This window comes from Andrographis paniculata, unplaced genomic scaffold (assembly GCF_009805555.1).
Source record: "Andrographis paniculata isolate CXL003 unplaced genomic scaffold, ASM980555v1 Contig89END, whole genome shotgun sequence".
In the NCBI taxonomy this organism is placed as follows: domain Eukaryota; kingdom Viridiplantae; phylum Streptophyta; class Magnoliopsida; order Lamiales; family Acanthaceae; genus Andrographis; species Andrographis paniculata.
The window spans coordinates 374,528-390,281 of record NW_026137627.1 but is presented as its reverse complement, the minus strand read 5'-3'; the positions used below and the strand labels follow the sequence as shown (position 1 = coordinate 390,281).

The 15,754-nt window shown below is 29.7% G+C and overlaps 3 protein-coding genes across 3 annotated transcripts; 2 read left to right on the top strand and 1 right to left on the bottom strand.

Annotated features, from left to right (window-relative positions):
- The first annotated feature begins 63 nt into the window (after positions 1-63).
- Positions 64-2,629, top strand: LOC127243000 (probable serine/threonine-protein kinase PBL25). The gene is made up of 6 exons (XM_051262830.1): positions 64-219; positions 621-808; positions 977-1,167; positions 1,246-1,435; positions 1,711-2,102; positions 2,196-2,629. Exons 1-6 carry the CDS (start codon positions 212-214, stop codon positions 2,526-2,528), a joined length of 1,302 nt encoding a protein of 433 aa, XP_051118787.1. The 5' UTR covers positions 64-211; the 3' UTR covers positions 2,529-2,629.
- A 1,373-nt stretch (positions 2,630-4,002) lies between these two features.
- Positions 4,003-6,996, top strand: LOC127243010 (thiamine-repressible mitochondrial transport protein THI74). Its single transcript, XM_051262843.1, has 3 exons — positions 4,003-4,800; positions 5,476-5,896; positions 5,970-6,996. Exons 1-3 carry the CDS (start codon positions 4,342-4,344, stop codon positions 6,173-6,175), a joined length of 1,086 nt encoding a protein of 361 aa, XP_051118800.1. The 5' UTR covers positions 4,003-4,341; the 3' UTR covers positions 6,176-6,996.
- LOC127243011 (uncharacterized) lies at positions 6,144-8,792 on the bottom strand. The gene is made up of 5 exons (XM_051262844.1): positions 8,669-8,792; positions 7,367-7,431; positions 7,169-7,266; positions 6,728-7,044; positions 6,144-6,650 (listed from the first exon to the last, which is right to left on the bottom strand). The coding sequence occupies exons 2-5, from the start codon at positions 7,373-7,375 to the stop codon at positions 6,244-6,246; spliced, it is 831 nt and encodes a 276-aa protein (XP_051118801.1). The 5' UTR covers positions 7,376-7,431; positions 8,669-8,792; the 3' UTR covers positions 6,144-6,243.
- Positions 8,793-15,754: the final 6,962 nt, after the last annotated feature.

Here is a 15,754-nt window from a genome sequence, read left to right as displayed (position 1 = left end):
ATATATATATGAATTAAATAATTTATGAAAAATATATATGTGTATCTATAACTTCACCATTGATACGAATGCCCGCGTTCCGCGGTGCACTGTACATTCCTCTGAGCTTTCTCTTCCATTTTCTTCGGGAGAAATTGGAAGGAGAGGAAGGAAAAAACTGGGAACAAAAGCATTTGTGCTGCGTTGTCCTCCAAAATGATGGCTTTTTGCGATGATCAGGTTATTATTCGTTGAAATTTTATCCTGGCTTTTCTTTTCCGGTTGAACTTATGAGGTATAGGTACATTGATCGATAAACCTCTTTTCTCAGTTTCTGATTTTTATTAGATGTCATTTGTTTTGGAGAATTTGTAATTGCGATCGTCGGTTTGGTGATGTTTTTCCTGGCTTTGTTCAATTATGCGTTGATTTGATTGGAAAATTGGAATTGATTGAGCACTCGGCGGTTATGGTTGTTCTTATGGTTTGAACGAAACGCCATTTCTTCCTGTGCTTTATACCGATCATTGAGATGTAATTCATTCTTCGTTGGAAATAAATTTTGGAAGAACATAGAGGTTTTATGATTGAATGAACTTTTTCTTCCTTTTTGAACGAAACGCCTTTTTTTTTTTGATCAGGGAATGCTGCCTGCCCTGGGATATTAAGGCTGCGACGATGAGCTGCTTCTCATGCTTCTCATCATCGAATGGACGAAAATTATCGAAGAAGTTAGCCGGCGGGAAACAGGATCTGCTCTCAGCCTCTCATCCACACAAAGAGCCTTCCACACAGCCTCCATCACAACCATTGCAACGGCGACACAATGGTAATTACCATTCTCCATATAGACTAATGTTCCTCGGTAGATTGGGATGCTTTTTCACGTTTTTATTCAAACTTTGTGTTTTGGTTTTTGCAATTCGCTGAGGAATTCATAGCTACTTGGTTGTGAATTGATTCTACTGAGGAATTTGAAATGGCTGTTAATATGCAGAACATCCTAAAAAATCACAACCAGAAGCTAAAGACAACAAGCCCGTCGTCGACGGAGGCAACAACATCGCAGCTCATACATTCAGTTACAGGGAACTGGCGACGGCAACCAAGAATTTCCGGCAAGAGTATCTCCTCGGTGAGGGTGGATTCGGACGCGTTTACAGAGGCTACCTCGAGAAAACGAGCCAGGTACTTTTCGCAGTTCCATTCCGTAGTCCGGATTCCCTTTCCCGTTCATCACATTGTTTCCTGTCTATGTACATTCAGATGATCGCCGTGAAGCAGCTCGATCGTAACGGCCTGCAAGGAAACCGAGAATTCCTCGTCGAAGTCCTGATGCTGAGCCTTTTGCACCACCCGAATCTCGTCAACCTGATCGGATACTGCGCTGATGGCGAGCAGAGACTCTTGGTGTACGAGTACATGTCGCTCGGTTCTCTCGAAGACCATCTTCTCGGTATATGTCAAATCCTTCACAACCTTTACGATAAATTGTGCTATTTGAAAAAATTCAGTACAATTCCGACAACACATAACAAAAAATAGTCAACATGAAGTGTTAAATAAAAACACGTAGTTGTGCTGTATCTGTAGAATATACTACATATGTTGAAATCAACTATATATTGTTTTTTACTATAACATATGTAATAGTAAAAGACATTACAATCTATAGTCAAATGTGTCTAAAATCTATGATTGTGTATAAACGCGGCTGCCTGATTTTTCCAGACCTTTCGCCGAAGCGAACTCCGCTGCCGTGGAATGTTAGGATGAAAATCGCGCTGCACGCGGCAAAAGGCTTAGAGTATCTACACGACAAAGCCAATCCACCGGTCATCTACCGCGACTTGAAGTCATCAAACATATTGCTCGACAACGAGTACAACGCGAAGCTCTCTGATTTCGGCCTGGCCAAGCTCGGCCCCGTCGGAGATAAATCGCACGTGTCGACAAGAGTCATGGGAACTTACGGCTACTGCGCCCCCGAGTACCAACGAACGGGCCAGCTCACCGTAAAATCGGACGTATACAGCTTTGGCGTCGTCCTTCTAGAACTCATCACGGGGAGACGGTCGATCGACAGCAGAAGATCCCACGAGGAACACAATCTCGTCCTATGGGTATAAAACGAAAAAAAAGAAAAAATCGATACTCTGATAATATAATTCGATGCTGTTTTTGTAGCTGATGCTCGGGATTTATTTATTGATCAGGCCGAGCCGATATTCGGGGACCCGAACAGATACCACGAGCTGGCAGACCCGTTGCTCCGAGGCGACTACCCGAGGAAGAGCTTCAACCAGGCGGTTGCTATCGCAGCGATGTGTTTGCAAGAAGATGCGTCGATCCGGCCATTTATTAGCGACGTGGTGACAGCGTTGAGCTGCCTACCGATGCAGAACGAGGGAGAATCTCCGCCAGCGGCGACGTCGGAGATGATGCCGGAGAGTTCGGAAAAGCAGCGGCGGACGGAGATGTCGGCCAAGGACAGGGAACAAGCCGTGGCAGAAGCCATAGCATGGGGGAGGAACAAAAGTGTACATTAACAGAGTATGTCTTTGTTGTTTGTTATATATATATATATATAGATATATATATATATATGTATGTGTTTGTTGTTGCCTTTGGTTGTGATTTTCTGCCTATATAAAGCCATGTGTTGTTGATTTTAATATCAATATATTAATTTTTATTTTATTTTCTCAAATATATATATATATATATACTCTTTGTTATCTGATAATATGGAGTAATTTTTTTATGATATACACAATTAACAAATATTTTACATGAAAATATATGTATCGTTTGTTAAATTTGAAGATTTGAAGATACTTTCTTTGCAAATGGTAAAGAAAATATTCTTTGATAGAGCCGTTACAAAGAAAGTATTTTAAATTTAGTAGACAAAGAGAGAGAATTTTTTTAATACAATTCTAAGATATTTTATGCGATATCATATCACATTTTAATTTTCTATTATTCTAATATATTTTTTGAATTATTATCTTGATGGTTCTGTAAGAGCATAAGATATATACTTATTTTATTCCCAATGAAAGTAACTTTTTGTTTATTATATACTAATATTAAAATAATTTATATTTTGTATGTAAATTATAAATATATTATTTAAAACAATTGTGTTACATATTTTTATTAATAATAAAATATTAAAGATTATTTTTTAATTTATTTAAAACTTCTGAACTCGGACTGAAAAAATTACTACTATTATACTAAGTATAATACAAATATATTGGGCACACAAAACAAAACAGTAGTAATTAGGTCTAATAGCAGCCTAACAATCCTTTTTATACAGTTACTATAGCTATTAATCAATGTACAAACAATAAATGTTGCAAATTGTCCGTAAAAATGGCTCAACGGTGTGTAATGAATTTGTAATCGCCACGTCATGGTTCGATTCCCTGCATTTTTTTGGATTCAACTCTCAATATTTCAAGAAAATTAAAATATTTTTTTCGGTCTTAAATATATTCATTTGTCGAAAAATAAAAACAAACAAACAAACAAATTTGGACCAAATTAAGATGGGAATAGCACAGGCCGGCCTGTCAGAGTCTACGGTCTGGTCTACATAAAATCTAGTCTGATCTATTTACTAAAAATATCAAGTCAAAAAAATTTAAAATCTTTTTATTTAAATAAAACGTGCTTATTTTTTTATTTTTTTTTTAAAAAACTTTTTTAATTAATAAGTCAACCTACTTAATAGTATTATAACTTTTTTTATATAATTATATATTAAAAATAACTTTCTATTTAATAATAATATTTATTAAATAATTTTAATTATAAATTTATTATAAAAAATAGAATTTTTTAATTTTAATATATATTAAATAATTGTTTATATTTTATTTTATTTTTATTTTCAACTAAATTTACAGATAAATAAATAAATAAGAATATTAATGTAGTTTTTTAAATAAATTTATAGCCTATTTCCATCCATTTTTATATTTTTATTTATGCATCCTTTTCATTCTGAAGATTTTCCTGCTGGAGTAATTCACGCGACGATTGGCAACGAATGAACTCCTGAGTTGAAGATTCCATGGCGCGGCAAATCGCTGTGTGTTTTTGATCCGCGAGCTATTTCGTTGCAAGCGCCGATTTGCGGTTTAAATTTTCTACGAACTTTGTATTTATTTGCTCGAGAGATTTTTTTGATGTGGTCTGCTTCAGATTACGCTTGCTTGCTCTGGTTTCAATTTGTTCCTTCGTTTACGTTTGATTGAATCTGGCGAGTAACCTCTGCATCACAGTGTTTTCATTTCCTAATTTGGTTTGTAGAGTGGATAATTTGAGGTTTCATCATTCGATTTGTAAATGGAACCGATGAACAACAGTCGGTCGTGGAAGTGGAAGTGGATTTTAGGATTGATTTACATAGTTGCTGTAGCATCAATATGGATTGCTTCTAGTTTCGTAGTACAATCGGTTGTTGATGATGGCGTTTCTCCATTTCTGGTAACTTATATTTGCAATGGATTGTTTGTTGTGTACATACCATTAGTTGAAATTCATCGTTGTTTGGAGGATATCTATGGAGGATTGTCAAGTAGGAAGACAAATACAGCTTCTGAGCAACAAGCACTTCTCAAAAATGGCGAGAATAGCTCTCAATTAGATCATGAAAAGGAAATTACATCAAGGCAGAATGCAGAATCCATGGAAAACATTCGTTGGACACGAAGACGAGTTGCGAAAATCAGCTTGTTGATATGCCCAATTTGGTTTATGGCACAGCTCACATTCAATCTGTCTCTCAAATACACCACAGTCACGGTAAAAATCAAATTCAATACATCATTTGATTTACTTGCTTTACTTATATATTTTAAATTTAGTAAATTTAAATTTGACTATATTGCATATAAATTGGTCTTTTATTTTGTTGATTAAAGCAATGCAATTTTTTAAAATTTTCATAAAATATTTTCAGAGGGTATCAGAAGCTAAGAGATTTTATAGTTAGTCTTTCTATTTAGAATATTTGTTTTTGTTTGCGTTTGGATTTGAGAATTCTGTCCGCATATTTATCCTTAATAGGCCTGGAACTTAGAGTCCCGTTGTTCCTGACTTTGTGGAGAGTACTCCCATTTTTCAACTTTTCAGTTAGAGTTTTTTTGTTTCCGACTTTGAGTTTGTTGTTTTCGACTCAAATTCAGAGAGTATTATTTATGGATTTAACACGGTGGAACAGAGACGATAACGACAATGTTATTTAACTTTCTAATCAAACTTAAGTTTGTTTCTGTTATCTATTATACCACTTGAGTTTGAATGGATGATGAAATATTTTAGATATTCGATTTTAAATTCAATAAATTTATACTTTGAAGTCTATCAAGTATTTCTTTTATATTGCCTATAAATAATGCAATTTTGCAATTTTCATAAACTATTTTCACACTTATAAATGACATTGTCGTAATACAGTCTTTGTTTTTCTTCGTATAGTCAAACACCATCCTCAGCAGTTCATCGAGCCTATTCAGCTTTATAGTTGCACTGCTGTTTTTGGGAGAAACGTTCACTTGGCTGAAGCTTGCCGGCATTCTACTTTGCATCGGAGGAATGTTAGCTGTCAGCTTAGGCGATACAGACGCAGGATCGAGCGCAGTCGCCTCAAATCCCATTCTCGGGAATACGTTGGCTGTTCTTTCTGCAGCGTTTTACGCCGTGTATGTCACTCTAATTCGCCTGAAACTTCCAGACGATGATGAGGCGCAAGGCCGCGCTAGTATGGCGCAGTTTCTCGGATTCTTGGGACTTTTCAATATACTGATATTTCTCCCGGTCGCATTGTTTATATACCTTGCAAAGATTGAGCCGTTCGACGTGCTTACCGGGAAGCAATTTGGGTTAATTGTTGGTAAAGGTACAATTTTTGTTAACCTTTAAAAATTCATTCGCCATTGGAGGTGTTGTTTATGTTAAGTTTTTGCATTCAGGTCTTCTGGATAATGTTGTTAGTGAATATTTGTGGGCGAAGGCGGTGCTGTTGACAACAACGACGGTGGCGACTGCAGGGCTTACAGTTCAGGTACCCTTAGCAGCGATTGTAGATTCATTGTCTGGGAGTATACCACAGCTATTAGATTGCATTGGAGCTGTTGCTATTATGGTTGGTTTTACATGCATTAATATCCCTTCATAATAAGAAAAGTCGATTACACTTGGCTCGGAAAAATGATTCGATAATGTAATAATATAACAAATGCCTAACTAACTCTGCGCCGTATTCATGTGGCCGTGTCTTTGCATGACCCTTTTCGTCGCTAAAGCTGCGGCTTCGCTGGCGCGTAATGTGCCAGACGCCATGATTGCGGCAAATTCTTTGCTGATCTCTTCTTGAACTTGGTTTCGTGCATTTCCTAGTGGATCTGTATGGACGATGTTGTTAGTTTGGTTCTCTTTCGCCCCGTTAGACGGGGGAGTGGAACTTTTCTCGGATTGTTGTGGCTCGGCGTTTCTTGTAGATTGCGCTGTTGATTTGGTGTCCTTTTTAGATTCAGCTGATTTAGTTACGGTCGCGGTATGAATGGAATTAGAAACTGCGGATGCGCTGAATTGGGGCGCCTGTGGAGCTGCGCCCGATCTTAGAGTGCCCTCTAGCTGCTGTATCATAGGCACTGTCAAGGAAATCAAGAATCGCGAAGATTAGAATGAAAGTTGAAGTTTATCATTTGAAGTGAGGGAATGAACTTACACATGAGGGCACCCATGGGGCTGCTCATTACTTCGTTAGGGAGATTCAAGATGTAGTCGGGTATGGTAGCGCCAACCAGAAATTGAGCGATCTCGTTGCTGAAGTTGTTGCAATTATGGGTCAAGAGACTGTATGTTTCAGCTGTGTAGCGGGGCTCGATCTCCTGTAGGTATATTTCGAATACATCTTTAGGCACGTGTGTCACACCAAGATCCACTGTTCGGAGTGGAGTTCCGTATGGAGTAGTTCCAGCTGCGGTGCTTTGAATGCCACCCCCAAAATAGTATTCTTGACCGTATACCACCACTCCAGTGTGCCTGAAAAAGGATATACAATATAGCCAAATTATCCCATCAACTAGAACTTTTCGATATTATACGCAGCTGAATTAACCCGGGATAGGGAAATAGTATGTAATGTAATGAAAACAGCCACGCTTACCAGATGCCTTCAATAGACTTCCCCAAGAATGTTTGTGAGAGTTGTCGGGCTAGGCCTTGGCTTAAGTCATAAACATTCAAGACAACCTTGTGACCTTCCTGTAAAAACAACACATTTAGTAGTTCAGTTATATTTGACACCCGTCTAAAATCGCAGTATCTCTAATTAGTTTGGCCCCGAAATCGTAAAGATGTGTACCTCAGCCATATCGACCAGTCAGTTCGGAAAATAAGACAATGGTAGAAACAGGGGAAGGCGGTGACCTGCAAAACATGTGTACAAGGAAATAAACTGATGAGAATGCTGAGCTATATCAATAAAGAATCGTGAATCCAAAGAATAATGAGGAACAAAAAGAAGAAAAGTTAACCTCAAGACTTCCTAACATAGAGGATACCAGTAGTATAATCTCAAAATGAAATTTTAAGTAACTAATGAACAAGCTAAGCTGACATATTTCAAAATATGAACATGGTCCCAATTTACCATAACAGTCAATACACTACAAGTTGTAATTGCATTAGAAAAACAAATAAGTTCTTCTACTTACTGTCTGACCACAAGCAAAACAAATAACATTGTACCCCCCTCAAGTTAGGGAAAGCAATTTGCAAGGGCACCTGCTTTTGCATTAGAGGTTTTCTACATATCGGAAAATTTGCAGAATCTAAACTACTACAAGTTGCGGAAGAAATGATGTATTGATTCAACACAAAGCAATCTTAGGCTGCATTGTTCTTGCGCAACAAGCAAGACCAAGATTCTACCGCTTTCAAGCTGGATCCTTATTTCAATGTAACTACAAAACTTAGCAACGGTGTAAAGATCTTTTAAGAATATTGATTGGTATATTAATTCAAATGCATAATCTGTCAGCCTAGATCCCCAAATAAGGTTCAAACAGAACTATTTTATTTGATAGCCTTTATATTTGAATTGCTCTAAGAAAATAGATATATTCAAAAGAGAAACGCCGATTAGATAATGGAAATCGTGGGCGTATAAACAACATCTAACCGCGATCCTAGATAAATCTCCAAAACCATGAAATCCAAAAGTTCACAGAAAATTCCGTATACAGATACAGATCTATGAAATCTTCCTCCCCGATCACAAAGGTTGTATCAGAAACAAAACTTTTTCAACAAATTAGATTCAGAAAGCATCAAGAAATCCTTCACAAAACCCTGCACATTCTCAGAAAAAACACGCAACGCCAAAATTCCCCGTCGCCATAAACAAGGAAAACACGCAAAACACATCACGCCTCAGATCAAACTCAAAAACAGATCACTTCCGAACAGAGATCACACAAATCAAACCGAAATCTCAACAGATATCGAACAATAGCACCAAAAACAAGCCAAAATCACGAAATCACAAAAAATCGGCCGAGAAACATTCCAAATAAACGAATCATCACATAGAACGAAACGTGGACAAATTAAAGCAAACAAAAAACTACCATAACATAATGCAGAACATAACAATGCGGAATACCTGAAGAGAAAAAGAAATGCGCCAATAAATCTCCCGAATGAGCGTAAGAAATCTCTAGCGTGTTCTCCGGTTCAATTTTGGACGAAGACAATGACGCGGCGCTGTTTTTATAGTGGTGGAGAGGAGAGGGAATCGACTCGAATTCAACGTGGTGATTTCCGCTTTCCTCAAGCTTCTAGAACATACCGCCCAGTCATATGGCGCCACGTCATTGCTTACCAAAGCCTCCCTGGCTACTTTCCTTTCGTGTGGACATAATATATTCAGCGGTGGATTTAGCGCTAATTTTTAACCTATTACCTCGGGTTCAATATTTTTTGCAAGATTCCTCTCTTTTTTCTTGTTTTTTTTTTCTTTTTTTTTTCATTTGAATTTTTTATAATAAATTAAAAATTAATAATATTTTATTTATTAATAAAAGTGTATAAATAATTTTGATATTTTTATCTACTCCCTCCTCCTTCCATTTCAGCTAATTTTACAATGTTTTAGGTATTATCCGATTGCTAAGTAATTAAAAATTACTATATATAATTATGATACAATAAAAATAATTATAAATTAAAATTAAAATAACTAAATAATTTAATTAATAAAAAATTATAAATATAAATTTTAAAATGCGATTAAAAAGTATAATTATATTTTAAGAAAAAACAAATTATCTTAGGACGAACCGAAATATAAAAAATTGACAAATTATATATGACAGATAGAGTATTTATTTTATGTAAATGAATATCTTTTAGGGGGACAAATAAAATAATATAAATAATAATTTTTAATTAAGAGAAGTATTACTTCATTTCCAAAACAATTGGCGCAAGATTGTTTTTTGTAATTTTAAACTGAAATCAATACCATTTTTTGTGTTTTCAATAAAATTCATTATTTGTTTTTTATAAAATATTATGTAAATATAAAACTAGTACTATATTTTAAATCACAATCAAACAAATTTTAGTATATCTAGTTGTAATTGATATTTTTTTTTAGCAAAAATAATATTATATATTGAATATTAATTTTTTATTTTAGTAAAAATTTGAAATATACTTTGTATCATATATTGAAAAACAAAATTGATTAGGCAAATAAACTTTGTATATAATTGAAATCTAAACCAAATATACAAACGGCAAATCTTAAAGGAAGACAACCTATAAATTTTTCATTTAACATGTCCCAATATCCTCTTTTACATGTTTTATAATACAAGCTTATACTTTTTTTCTTTTTTTTTTTCATTTATTTGAAATATAAAATTTATATAAAATATCACATTTAATATTTTCATCCTAAAGTATTTGTTTTATTTATTTTTATCCTCATTGTTTATTAAAGGCAATTTTATAAATTATATTTATAAAGACGTAAAAGGAAAAAGGTATAAATGAAAAATAAATAAATAAATTTTATAACATTTCCTTTTACGCAAAATATTTTATATTTTATTTATTATATGAAATATTTTTGTATAAAATTAAATTATGAACAAAATATATTTTTCGTCCAAAAATAATGTTCAGTTATAAATACGAATTTAAATTATGTATATTTTATCTAAATAAAAATATAAAATTGATAAGATATTTTAAATATTTTAAAATAAATAAATAAATAGTAAATAATAGTGAGTTATAATATATTTCATTATTTTTATGTAATTAATACTAATACTTGCAGTTTTAAAATAAACTTAATATATATAATTAAAAAATAAAACATGTATTTAAATATTTTAAAAAATATTCTATAATACAAGTAAATAAAAAAATATGTTCATTTATTTATAATTAATATAAATTAATTTAAGGATGTTGAATTTTAAACGTAGATAAAAATATTTGTTTTACAGGAGGTAGATAAAATTAATAAATAAAAAATAAAATTGCGTGGATCCTACCTGTGTTATAATGTTATATAGTTAATTAAGATTTATATTTATTAAGTATATTTTAATTTAATAAATGTTATCTAAAATGAAAATGTCTCAATTGTTATAACACAGACAAAAATAAAATATAAAAATGTGTCAATTAAAATAGAACATTGAAATACTCATTTATTCCTTCCGTCCCTTAACAATCTATTTATTTTTTTATTTTGGTCTGTCCCATAACAAAATATCCATTTTTTTAAAGTAATTGTACTACCTACCTAACATTACAAATATCCTTCCAATTTACAATATATTACACAAATGTCATTACCTTTATATCATACAATGCTAATAGGGTTAATTTAGTCTTTTTACTTTATCCTAATATAATACTAATATTTTTAAAACTTCGTACAAAAAGCAAATTGATACGTAGATATGAGACGGATATAGTATTATTTTAGATTGAATATTTAATTTTTTTATTTTTATAATGACTTTTTATTTTATAATAAGTATTTTAAAGTTTTTTTACTTTTAAATTTTTTTATAAAATATTTTGTATTTATTATTATTTTAAAAATTAAATTAAAAATAGTGTTTAAAGAACCGTACGAATGAACTTTAATACTCCTTCCATCCATACAAGTATCCATTTCCTCTATTATTATTTTAAAAATTAAATTAAAAATAGTGTTTAAAGAACCGTACGAATGAACTTTAATACTCCTTCCATCCATACAAGTATCCATTTCCTCTATTTTAGTAACTGTACTATCTACCTAACATTACAAATACCCTTGCAACTTACAATATATTACACAAATGTCATTACCTTTATATCACATATATTAATAAGATTATTTTAGTCATTTCTACTTTATTGTACTATATTTCAATATAATACTAATATTTTTAAAACTACGAATGAAAAAACAAATGGATCCTTATTTATGGGACGAAGAGAGTATTTTATTTAAAAATATCATCAATTAAATAAACCCCCTATAGTTTGGTTAATCAGAGTGTATTAAGGTCATTAATACGCGGGGTCCACCTCACAATTAAAGCACATGATGGCCCTCGATCCATCTTCCCAGCTTCCCATTAAATTTCATTTTTATTTATTTATTTATTTAACGCACTCAACCATCCCATCCCGTTCATTTAATTATTTCATTATTGTAATCATATCCATCTATTTTATTTAATATTTCCCTTTTTTTTTTTTTTTTTTTTTTTTTTATGAATCTTAATTATATGGTAGATATTAAAAATACTAAATGAATTGAGGGTAAAAATGTAAAATCTGTGTTTAAAAAATAAAATAGAATAATAGTTATTTGACATCCCAAATAAAAAAGTAGGTCGTTTATACTTTCATTCTTCTCAATTTGTTGCTATTGCCTTAAAAATTTTGTAATTTTTTTGTAATTAAAATCTACCTTTATTATTATTATGATGTTATCTTTATTAACACAATTTATAACATTATCACAAACAACAAAATATATACTTCATCTGTCGACCTATAAAGTATACATATTTATATTTTGGAACGTTCAATTATAAAGTAACCATTTTATTAAATACTCTATTTTTTTTAAAAAAAATACCCTTAGGTGTGTTTGTTTGAGGATTTGGATTTTAAGTTGGGATTTGAATAGTAAAAATTTTGAATTTGAATAGTTGTATGATGTGATATAAATAGGTGTTGATGTGATGTTTTGAATGTAAAATTTATTTTTAGTATAATATAAAAAATGAAAATATGTGTTTGATTTGATGTTTTTAGAAGGGAAAAAATGAGATGAATAATGAAAATCTAATCCAATCCCCCAAACAAACACACCTTTAGTTTACATCACATAATTACTTTTATTAAAGAAGAAAATATCATTACACTACCTTTACTTACAGCGTATACTTCTTACTTGGGATAAATAAATAAGAATTTAATTATGCTAATTATCAAATTCCACATACAATAAAGTAGTAAGTGATCACATCCAATATTCATTACCTTAAAATACACAACACAAAAACTATATTTTTAATTGTATCATACATTTTTAATATTTGGAATGTAAATATTCATTTTAATAGTCAAACTAATATAGATCAAAGTGATGAGATATTACTGAATAATAATACCTCTATCCACCGCGAATCTATCAATTTATTTTTTGCATGTTAATATTTAAATATTAATTATTAGATCAAAATGTAGTACAAATCTAAGAAAAACGACAATAATAATTCTATTGGTGTCTTATAACACTAATGTAACGATATTTCTAAAAAAAAAAAATATATTATACAAATTTAAGGATATTTTTTATGTTATGGACACAATTGTTTATATATCACATAAAAAAAAAAATCAAATAATAACACTAAACAAACAAACCCTAAATCTTTATAAAATAAAAATAATGTATTTTTAACAAAACAATGTGTTCTTTTAATTTTTTTTTCCTACACGATTTTTTTAAAAATATTAATATATCATATATAATCATTATTTTTATATTATTTACACAATTTTACATACTTCATAATAAAAAATATCTCTTCAAATCATCTCCTAAAACAAACACACCCTTAAACTCACATACTAAAAATTGTAAAATATCAACATTGCTTTCAATTTGAAAAAATATTTTTAATTTAAGATATTATAACAAAGAAACATATTAATATATATTTATTTTTTGTATGAATATTGTAGAATAATAATATTTAAATAGTAATTAATGATTTTTTATATGTAAAGATTTTTACTATTTTAATATATTGTATGTAATTATATTAAGTGGTAGAATATGTCTTTTTCTCGACTTTCCATATAAAAAAAATAAAATAAAAAGATGATGACTTTTAAATTTTGAGATGATATATTAACAGAGTCATTTAAAATATATATATTCTTTTCGCTCATGATATATGTGTAATATATTGTAAGTTGAAAATATATTTAAAGTGTATTTGTTTGGGGTTTAGATTTTGAGTTGAAATTTGAATAGTAAAAATTTTGAATTTGAATAGTTGTATGATGTGATATAAATAAGTGTTGATGTGATATTTTGAATGTAAAATTGATTTTTAGTATAATATAAAAAATAAAAAATAGATGTTTGATTTGATATTTTTTTAGGGAAAAAAATGGGATGAATAGTAAGATTTTGCAAAAATCTTACAAACGAACACACCTTTATTATATTATGTAAGTTGTACAATTACTAAATTAAAAAATAATAACCTTATTTCAAAATAAACGAAAAAAAAAATAATAACCTTTTTGTTGAACGATAAAAATATTTATTTTTACCGAAAAAAAATAAAAAAATGAGGGTCATGTAAAAGCAAAGTTGGGAAGAACCTTGACCACCAATCTACTTTTTCATATATAATTAATTTATATATAAAAATATCAAAATTATTTTACATATTTTAACTAATATTTTCCCCGTCGCTTTTTTTTTTTTTTACAGAGTTTAAGAAAATTTAATTTACATAGTTAATTATTGTGATTAGTTAATGTAATATATGCAATAAAATGTTATTTTAATTATTTTTATTTGATGAAATATTGAAATAAAAGTTGAAATATTATTTTTTTTTGTTTTATTTTATTTTTTTATTTTTAATATTTTATTTTTTAAAAAAACATTATTATAAAGATTGTAAATTATGCTATTAGATAAAAAAAAATTAATTTTAATAATTTAAATAAAAAAATTACAGCCGTAATATTAAAACTTTTAATATAAAGAAAACATCAAATTTTTCGAATTTGACTTTTGGTAGGGATAGTTCGATATTACATACCCAAATTTATAACGCATATTTTATATATGATACCAAAATTTTTAGTATGCTATTTTATCGTAATGAGATGTTGTACCGATAATTTGGTATACCGAATTTATAGATAAAAAAAATACTAAATTACAAAAATAACACATACCGTACTAAAAAATACCGAAAATGCCAAATTTCAGCATACTGAACTTTTTTGGTATGGTATCGATATTTTTTTTAATATACCAACAAATTCGGTGCGGTATACAACATGATTCAATATTATCTCAATACAGTATCGAGTCATTTCTAATCGAATTACGTGTATGGTATCTAATATAATATTTTACGCTTAAATATAAAAATTAAAAATAATTTTACAAGTTTAAGAATATATAAGAAAATTAATTATTTTAGTATTAATATACTAAATTATTGATATAGACCGATATACTCCTCAAATACTAAAATTATTAATATTTTCAGTATATATTATACCAACAGTGCTAAAAGTATATGCAATTGTCGTACTGAAAATGTTCGGTACGGTATCATATCATTAAAAATTTACGATATACAATAATTTTGACACTTTAGTATTTTTTCATACGGTAGGTGTATTATTTGAGCAAATTGATATTTTTGACTCTTAATAATAGTGATAAATGAAATTTTTTAATGAAATATAAAAATCAAATTCTAAATTTTCAATAGTAAAATATCAAATCAAATATTTTTTATATTATATTAAAAATTTTAGACATCACATAAACATCTATTTATATCATATTGAATATTTATTATTCAAAATTTTATCCATACTTGTAAATTTATAATAAAACAAACAATAACGTTAAAGATTATTAGTAATTAAATAAAATATAGTTAAATTTGTAATTGTAATTAATATTTATTTAATTATTACTATATTAAAAAATGTGACTAATTTTGTGGGAAACGACTAAAAGAGGAAATGTAGACTAATTTCACGACGGAGAGAATATATCATGTAGATTGTTACTTTATCACAGTTCATATATTTTTAATTTTTGTTATATTAAAGTAAATTTTATACTGATAATTTACTCCCTCCATCCTACGTAATTTGTCCCTATTTTTTATTTTCGTTTGTCCCACATAACTTGTCATTTCTATTTTTGTAAATATAATTATGCACTTTAATCGCATTTTAAATTTTATAATTTTCTTAATTTTAATTAAACTATTTACTTATCTTAATCTTATTCTATAATTATTTTTACTAAATAATAATTACTTTTACTAATATATTTCTTAATTAATTACTAATTATATTTTACTAAATTTTCCGTATCTACAATAAATAGTCCCATATTTTATGGGACGGACGGAGTATAATTTAGGGTGAGCATTCCGATTTT

Excerpts from the sequence above, each read along its gene's own strand:
- LOC127243000 (XM_051262830.1), top strand. Across the intron at positions 809-976 it reads ATTGCAACGGCGACACAATG|AACATCCTAAAAAATCACAA; the intron begins GTAATTACCATT and ends GTTAATATGCAG. Across the intron at positions 1,168-1,245 it reads ACCTCGAGAAAACGAGCCAG|ATGATCGCCGTGAAGCAGCT; the intron begins GTACTTTTCGCA and ends ATGTACATTCAG.
- LOC127243010 (XM_051262843.1), top strand. The coding sequence starts at position 4,342 with ATGGAACCGATGAACAACAGTCGGTCGTGGAAGTGGAAGTGGATTTTA. Across the intron at positions 4,801-5,475 it reads TCAAATACACCACAGTCACG|TCAAACACCATCCTCAGCAG; the intron begins GTAAAAATCAAA and ends TTCTTCGTATAG. Across the intron at positions 5,897-5,969 it reads TGGGTTAATTGTTGGTAAAG|GTCTTCTGGATAATGTTGTT; the intron begins GTACAATTTTTG and ends TTTTGCATTCAG.
- LOC127243011 (XM_051262844.1), bottom strand. Across the intron at positions 7,045-7,168 it reads AAGTCTATTGAAGGCATCTG|GCACACTGGAGTGGTGGTAT; the intron begins GTAAGCGTGGCT and ends ATCCTTTTTCAG. Across the intron at positions 6,651-6,727 it reads CCCCATGGGTGCCCTCATGT|TGCCTATGATACAGCAGCTA; the intron begins GTAAGTTCATTC and ends TTTCCTTGACAG.